The 8,701-nt window shown below is 47.8% G+C and overlaps 1 protein-coding gene across 1 annotated transcript; it reads right to left on the minus strand.

Annotated features, from left to right (window-relative positions):
- Positions 1-1,829: 1,829 nt before the first annotated feature.
- Positions 1,830-6,028, minus strand: LOC100274096 (uncharacterized). The gene is made up of 5 exons (NM_001148475.1): positions 5,703-6,028; positions 3,702-3,884; positions 3,204-3,500; positions 2,823-3,056; positions 1,830-2,726 (listed from the first exon to the last, which is right to left on the minus strand). Exons 1-5 carry the CDS (start codon positions 5,775-5,777, stop codon positions 2,208-2,210), a joined length of 1,308 nt encoding a protein of 435 aa, NP_001141947.1. The 5' UTR covers positions 5,778-6,028; the 3' UTR covers positions 1,830-2,207.
- Between the last annotated feature and the right edge of the window lie 2,673 nt (positions 6,029-8,701).

The following is an 8,701-nucleotide window of genomic DNA, read 5'->3' on the forward strand; positions in this document are numbered from 1 at the left end:
TGCCTCAAAGGCTGCTCGCTTCCATGAGTAACAGTGACGTATCGGCCACTCCTTTCCTGTTGTGTTCCCTTCTCTTGTGAGAAGAAGGTAATCCTGGGCCTCCTGGGCCATTTGCTCTGCTCTCGATTCTGCTTGGCTGGTAGGCGCGTGTGGATCGAAACAAGAATATTCCCTGTTGAAGGGGTGACGGAAGGTAGCGGGGTAAATTGGATGCGTATGTATGGGCCGCGTGTGGGCCCAGCAAGGAACTTGCTGCTCTAGTTCCTGTCGCGATCCATCGTCGTGGTCGTGGGTTAACCTTGTTGTTTTGTTACTATTGCATCGCAAGCTGGAGGGCACCATGTATCTGGATATATATGGTGGGTGTGTGCCATCCCTGATCCATCAATCCATGCATGCATGTATTCTGGATATCCATGCATGCATGCATATATATCGCCAGGTACACTGCAAGGTACATCGACGACGACGATATGATCGAGTATCTTGCGTGCACTGCTGGTGGCAGCTAGCACCGTGGATCGTACTCGTACGTACGTCGGCCGGCCGGACGTGCTCTGATGATCCGGTGGCAGTACCATGGACGTAGCTGGTAGCCTGGTAGGCCATGCGACCTATCTAGTCTAGCTCGATCGGTCCCACTCCCACCCGTACCCACCTACACCTATCCGATCGATGGCCCATCAGGTCGTGATCGACTGCACCACCACTGCCGCCCGGGCCGCGGGCCAGGGTCACCCGGCCCCACCAGGCACCAACGCAACGCAACTGATCTATCGTCATTGACACAATGGTGTCGTCGGTCCTGCCGTCGTTCATGTAGCTTACGGGGTGTTTGGTTACACCCCGCTAAAATTTAGCTCCTGTCCCATCGAATATTTAAACCTCCGTTCCGGGTATTAAATGTAGTCGAATTATAAAACTAATTTGTCAGCCGAAGATTAAAAGACGAGACGAATCTAGTCCAGTTGATTGGGTCTATATTTTATACTCCTATTTAAAAATCAAACGCTTGATGTGACCCGGACTAAACTTTAGCAGGAGCAACCAAACACCCCCTTAATCTGCTGCTGCAGTGCACAATGCAACGCAACAGCTAGCAATACTAGCTGTCTAGCTTAGTGCTACGGGAGCATGCATGCACGCGCGCGCGCGGTGCTAGTTGGTAGTTGCTACTAGACCTGCTTGGAGTCACACAGGCCTGCAGCCTGCTACGATGGCTCGCTGTACTCCCGGCACCCGACACCCAGCCGGCTCGATCGCCGTGGAGCTCTTGCTGGCTCGCCGCGGCTGCTGACTTGCTGTGCTTGGGTAAACCCAGCGCCGTCAGCAGCAGCCCGCGCTCGAGCCGCTCACCCGGCCAGGCGCCCACCGCCCACGCGACGAAGCCATCCGCAGAGGATTTGGAGTGGAGAGACAAACAACCGGCGGGACGGGAATGCATGCTGATGCTGCTACTGACACAGTAGCACTGCGACTTCAGGATCTGCTACGGCGCATGGGCCATGCGGCATGCCCTCAGCACATTCAACAACGTGCCGGTGCCACTTGGGTTTCAGCAGCTCCCTCCATCTCCCTTTTGTTCAATCCGCAGCAATTCCTTCCGCTTGTGCGATGTGCCAACATTGCATTCGTGGTCTTGCACTTTTCAGACCCTATCTTCATATCCTGCAAAAAAAATTCCTAACCAATTCCCGAGCATAATATGATTCCTGTACGCTAGCAGGTATACCTAGATCTGCGATGCAACAATGCCGAGCATACATACCAAGTTTCCAGGTGCTTTCACCCAAAGCACAGCAGCGTTGTGGCAAACCAAGCACAGCATTCGTCGCAACCTGCTAATAATATAGTTATATACATATACATTATCCAGACCTGTCGGGAGCTTAGGCTCGTCGGCTACTTCATTTTGTTGAAACACACACCCAAACAGACAAACAAGCAAAACAAAACAAGCCAAACCAAAAACAAAAAAAAAACAACCACAGCAGGGATCTGGTGATCTACCAGGCATGAGATGAGACTACAGCAGCAAGCTTGTGTTTCGGATTACAAAATGATCCAGGGCCTTGCCCTGGCACACGTGGTAATAAACACATGGCAGTTCACTTCGAGACGACATCGCCACCAGCACCCACCTCGAGACACAACCGAAACACACCGTAGTTCCTCTCCTTTTTTTTTTCCCCCGCCTTTTTGTCAGGCTAACGTGTGCCACTCCAGGGGACATGGTTGCTATCTTCGGCGGTATGGACAGTAGCCATTTGCAGCGCCGACGCTTCACTCGCATCGCCTCCTCTCTGAACCCAACTTGACTGCCTCGAGTGCATGCCAGTTCGCCCTTCCACAAACTCTGCTGGGAGATCTCTGCTCAGATCTGGGGATGCGTGGGCTACTCTGCCCTCTTTCTCGTCAAACATGCCCCCGAACCCTGCTTCCAAGTCCCTGATATCAGCTGCCGTCCTTGGCTCGTCCCAAGGTACTACTGGCTTCCTGCCCATCTCAAGCTCTCCGATGGTTGGCTTGCCCATGCTGGGGCTCATGAAACCCCTAGACTGTGAGCGTGTTTGCTGCAGCCCTTGCTCTACTGTCACCCTTGCCCGGAAATTGTTCTTCGAAGGGGGGATAGCGGTGCAGAATATCTCTAGAAAATTGTTCAGAGTACCTCTGTTATATGGATTATCGCGCCGGTCATAGCGATACCTGAAATTCTCGTATGTTGTCTACAAGGAAAAATGGGTGAAGGATTAAGCTACTGAACTGCAGTTGCAGCATCAATGACATAAGAAATTAAGAACTGGAATCAATGTTGGACCTACCTGGTTAGTGCCCATCAGGTACAAATGGAAGACAGATAAACCACCCACAAACCATACACAAAGAAAACAGTAGATAATCAGAACAATTGATGCTGGTGTCTTCAACAAGGCCTTCCAAATTGACAAGTGCTCAGCTGCTCTAATCTTGATCACATACACCCAACAGAAGGCAAATACATACAGGCAGAGCAATGTTGTCGAGGATACAAACATATAGAAGAACCGATAATTACGCTGCACAAATACATTGATGGTCAGTCTTAACAAAATAGAAAGTTAGTCAACATTCAAAAAAAATGTACCCAGAAATAGTAGCTCTAAATATCAATTCAAGTAATATGAGGACGCCTATGAAACACCTAGTAATCTTGTGTAACTTACCAGTCCTATGCACTGGCCGACCCATGGACAGTGATGATCAAACCGTTCCACACAGTTATTGCAAATGGAACAGTGTGAGCATCGAGGTGGTCGGTACAACATGCAAGTATCACAGTATTTTACCCGTACACTGATCCCATTTACAACAACTTCCTTTGTGCGAGGCAAACGAAATTGTTGTGGAGTCTGAACACCTGTATCATTGATCCCATCAATGGATTCAGGTTCAGGAGGATGAGTATTCCGAGGTATTATACCAGGATCTCTACCAGAGGTACAAAGAAGCAGCGTCAAATCCTGGTAAAAGAAAACATGTTCAGCTATACATACACTTACAAAGTGCAGATTCCCTTGAAAATAGTAAGTACAAGCTTAATGACAAATGTGCAGATAAGCAAGCACATGAAAATTGTTTTTTAGGGGAGAAGTAATGGCTAACAATCAATTTCTTAAGGTAAGTAGTAATTATGTGAATTAGCAATGCAGTAGTATGCTTACATAAACAGTGAAGACAACCACTACTACCATCACTGAGATTCCCCAGCTATCGGGGAAATCATTTATGAGATGCCTTGCGACGAACACACAGAAGACAACCACTGGTGCGATGATGAGGAACATAGTGAGAAACACAGATCTCACATCAGGCCCAAATATGAATCTTCCCTGCAAGAAGAATTCCTGCAAACGGCAAAGACGCAAATGTGAAAAGCCATCAACGAAGCCCAAAAAACATACTTGCAAGAAAACGCAGTAAATATGAAATACTTGTTTGCACAAAATTCAGATTTTCTTCAGAAAAGTATATGCGCATTCTGGCAATGGGATGATCATCTAGCAAGGGTTGAGAACCCAAAATAAAGGGAAAAAATCTCTTCCCAGTTAAGCTTGATAAGGGTTGCAGGATGCAATTGAGCTATGAAAGATACACAAGTATATTTTTAAACTTGTGAAAACACATACTTTCAAGCCAAAAGTACATGGAATCAAACAAATATAAATACATCATGATGCCACCACCACTCATAAAAATACTAGCATAGCCAGAAAACTATTGATTCCACGGTAGACGCATGGGTCAATTTCAAACAATGCCAAATGAAATGATCAAGGAAAATGTATACAACTGCAACAGAAGATTTGAAGCGTATAAAACAGAATAGGTATGCATCCATAGACTTCCGATTCCGATGGACGTGCCCCAATCCAGTGAACTCATGTGTCTCATACCTGCCTGGATCGTGCAGTCGGTTATCTGCTTATTTTTTTGTTTCTAATTGCTGGCGCTGGCAATATGCTGACGAAGGGATCAAGGTACAACAAAGGTTGATTAGAGTTCACATGACCACTAAGAAACAGTGACCCAAATTGAGCTTTTCAAGTTGCAGGCTTCATCCTATAGCTTGATACTTTTGTCTAGATGTCAATTCCATTTTTCACCAAAAAAGCCTCATAAGACGTTTCAAATCCCTACAAGCTAGGCACTATAATGAAGATCCAATGTATACATTACAGGCCGATGTCATCGTTAAATCACAGATGGTGTACCGGTAGTCCGGTACAAAACAATCCCAACTGAATTCACTCAAAGAATAATTCCTCTCATATAACTAAAAACAATACGTACATCATGACTCTGAAAGCTTATCACAACGATAGGGTAGTAATAGCTATATTAGTGAATGGGTAAACCATAGTCACAAAAGTTTTTTTATAGGATACAAGGACGCCACGGACACACACCACACTACACGAACACACACTCCGTGGGCGTCCAACACAACGTGCATTAGAAAGGGACTGAGAAGGCTAGACCTCTCAAGTGCATGGGAAACACGCAATACCACTGAACGCTTTTGCGTGTATAAAGAGGAAAAAACCCCAAGGTGAGGGACACGGGTTGATTCTGGGAATCGAACTCGGCCCGGCTGGCTGTGCTACAACAGCGCTAGCCACCCAGGCTATGCCCGGTCCTCATAGTCACAAAAGTTGATGAGTCAACAGGGTTGAGGAATGTGGTAACGTTATTTGCGAGAGGTTTTTAAGGCACATTCGAAAATAACCAGAGTATCTAGGACAAGGGTCTCACTGCCTTAATCTCGGTTTTATGTGACTATGGGTATAACTACGTGTGTGCTTTATAATAAGGACCTACATTTCAAAGGAAGCTAAGAGTTGACAGAACCGTCCATGGCCTGAGCTACTAGCAGTGACTATTCAATGTGCCAAAAACATAATATTATGAAAGCACACAAAATCCCCACCCTTCCCTTCTGTTCCACCCTGCATATCGGGACTTGCAGAACAGGAGCTACTGCAGCAACATGGAGCAGGCCCGTAAATAAGTAAATTCCCTAATCAAGCAATTGCCCGCACAATCGGGGCAGCACGAGCAGCAGGTACGGGGCGAAATCAGCAGTTACAATCCCATCAACGTCGCACGGACCACTGCGGCCAGATGGGGAGAGAAAAGGAGGGTGGCAGGTAGAGATTCCTTACGTTGCTTCCCCGCCAGACCTGGTAAACCCTAGGCTGCTCGCCGGCGCCGCCGGTGGGCGGCGGCGGCACGTACATCCCGACGGCGCAGGGGGCAGGTGGCCCGGATCAAGCTCCTACACCCTCCTCCTCTACGGCCGATTGCCACCCAAGCAGCCAGGCGGGGGTGCGGCGGCGTGGGACGGGGAGGAGGGAGGGAGAGGGGAAAGGTGGGTGGGAGAGCCTGGGGTCTGGGAGGGGAGCTAGCCTAGGGAGGTCTCCGGGTTAGGTCGCGGTCGCGGTCGCGGGTGGTGGGCTCTCTCCTCTCCTCCTCCCGTCCGTCCTCCACCTCCTCGCTCTGGGAGTTTGGCTTTGGGACGTGCGCGCTTGTCGTCTCCCGTCTCGTCCCGTCTGCGCGCAGCAGCAGGCCAGCAGTTGCCGTGGGCAGCGCGCGTCTGGCTCTCCCGGAGTGGTGGGCCCAGCTGATCATCTCGGGTCGTGGACCGGCTCTCCGCTCCCGCTACAGTTGGGCCTGGGCCGAGACACTATCTGCAACTGTTCTCCCTAAATTTTCCCCATAAATGTTATTATATAGCCACGTCAGCAAAATTCTCTCTCCTATATTCACTCGTCTCACAACCGTTCCCCTAAATTTTCCCCTATATATCCCTCTACTCATTAAATATACATTTCCATATAACTAACATAACCAACTTCAATTTCTATTTATTTTATATGTTTTCATACGTTCGGCATTATGCGCTCGTTTTAAAAAAAATGAAAAAAAAATATTTTTATTTGTTTGTTTTCAATTACGGAAAAGATGTAATACAAGATTTCAGTTTAAAATTAATTTCGTAATGGCAAACTTTACTTCTCCATAGTACTCCGTTATAACAATTTCACAAATATTTGTACGCAATATGATTTAACCACGCTTATGCTTGAATCATACTCGTTCAGTCGTACACAGGAAGCCACGCTTGTCTTCGACCGAAAGCCACGTTTCACTTACGTTGTAAGCCAAGGTTGGCTTCCGACGTAAGCCAGTAGCTTCTCCCTGAAGCCAAATTTCTCTCGTCTATATATATGTAATGTTTGTCTTCAAATATGTACTTACATATACCACTTGTTTCACAAGTAAGCCGTTGCTCCAAATGTCTCCCAGTCGTAGGCAACATGATTCGGATTTAAGTGATAGTGACGACGAAACACTTCTGCTTGTTAATCTTCTTACCCTCAACATTGAGGCTAGACGCCTTCACCGACGACGGTCCGGATTACCTCGCCGCGTCATTCGCAGGGATCATTTTGCTGGAGAAAACCTTATCCACCATCACTACTTCGGGCTGAACCCGGTGTATCCATCGCACGTGTTTCGTAGAAGGTACGCACATCATGTAATTCTAAGAGGTTATGATAATTCCATAGTATTTACCACGATCCTATGTTCTTTTCTTTAGGTTTCGCATGAGTAGGCCTCTGTTTCTCCGCATTTTGCAAGGACTTCAACAGCAGGATACATACTTTACACAAAGGGTTGACGCAACAGGCATGCCAGGACTCGGTCCCCTACAAAAAGTATGTGCGGCACTCGCATACTTGCATTTGGGTTACCTTCTGATGTGGTAGACGAGTACATTCAAATCGGGGAGTCTACAGCTAGAGAATGTCTTCATCATTTTTGTCGCGCAATCATAGAATATTTTAGTGCCTGGTATCTACGGACTCCTAATGAAGCTGACATAACACGTATCATGCACAGTAGCGAGTCAAGGGGTTTTCCTGGAATGTTGGGTTCCATAGATTGCATGCATTGGGAGTGGCGGAACTGTCCTACATCCTGGCGTGGTCAGTTTTGTGGTCGAAATGGTAGAGCGTCCATGATACTAGAGGTCGTAGCAACTTATGATCTATGGATTTGGCATGCATTTTTTGGCATGCCAGGGACAAACAATGACGTTAACGTGCTGCACCGATCACCAGTCTTCGACCCTTTGACAACTGGTCAAATGCCACCAGTCAATTACACAGTAAATGGGCATGCTTACAACTTCGGATATTACTTAGCTGATGGTATTTACCCCAACTGGCCTACTTTTGTGAAAGCTATCAGACACCCGTATGAGGAAAAGAAAGTTTATTTCACACAAATGCAAGAGAGTTGCCGAAAAGATATTGAGCGTGCTTTCGGAGTTCTTCAAGCACGGTGGGCGGTGCTCCGTGGTCCAGCATATGGTTGGGATCGCAATCGTTTAACAGAGATAATCACAGCTTGCATCATCATGCACAATATGATTGTGGAAGACGAAGGCCCTTTTGCTGCTAATACTGATTTCGGAGATAACACTTCAGGCATAGACGCATCTCAAATAATTGGAGAAGGAAGGGCGGAATGGGTCATTAACCACTTTGATCTTCGACGGCAAGATAGGTCGTGCTCACTCCAAAATGATCTTGTCGAGCATTTGTGGGCTCGACGTGGCACCATGTAAACGTGTCGTTTCATTCGTACGTTGTTTCAACTTCAAATCAGCTATTGTAATTCACTGTCATGTCGTACTTATGCGTCTTGCCATAAATAACCTCAATTATATGACTCGTGTTTGGGCTCCCTACATAATTATGTTTTACATACAAAAATTGTTTGAACCATGTGGACCATATAAATGTAAAGCAGACCAATAATATGATTGTGTACCAATTGTCGGCGTCTCGAGACCGGGGGGTCCCTCAGGCCGACGAGTGAGTGTGCCGCGTGCCCCAGCCCAGATGGGTCGAGCGCGTGGGCGAGCGCGAAGGGGGGAAGCGAGGTGGCCGGAGACGGGCGTGAGAGAGGTGGAAATCCCGCGGCCTTCGTGTTCGTTCCGCGCCCAGGTCGGGTGCGCTTGCAGTAGGGGGTTACAAGCGTCCACGCGGGTGAGGGAAGCGAGCGGCCCCAAGAGAGCGCCTGCCCCGTCCTCGTCCCCGCGCGGCCAACCTTCTCTAAGAAGGCCCTGGTCCTTCCTTTTATAGGCGTAAGG

This window comes from Zea mays, chromosome 1 (genome assembly GCF_902167145.1).
Source record: "Zea mays cultivar B73 chromosome 1, Zm-B73-REFERENCE-NAM-5.0, whole genome shotgun sequence".
Taxonomy (NCBI): domain Eukaryota; kingdom Viridiplantae; phylum Streptophyta; class Magnoliopsida; order Poales; family Poaceae; genus Zea; species Zea mays.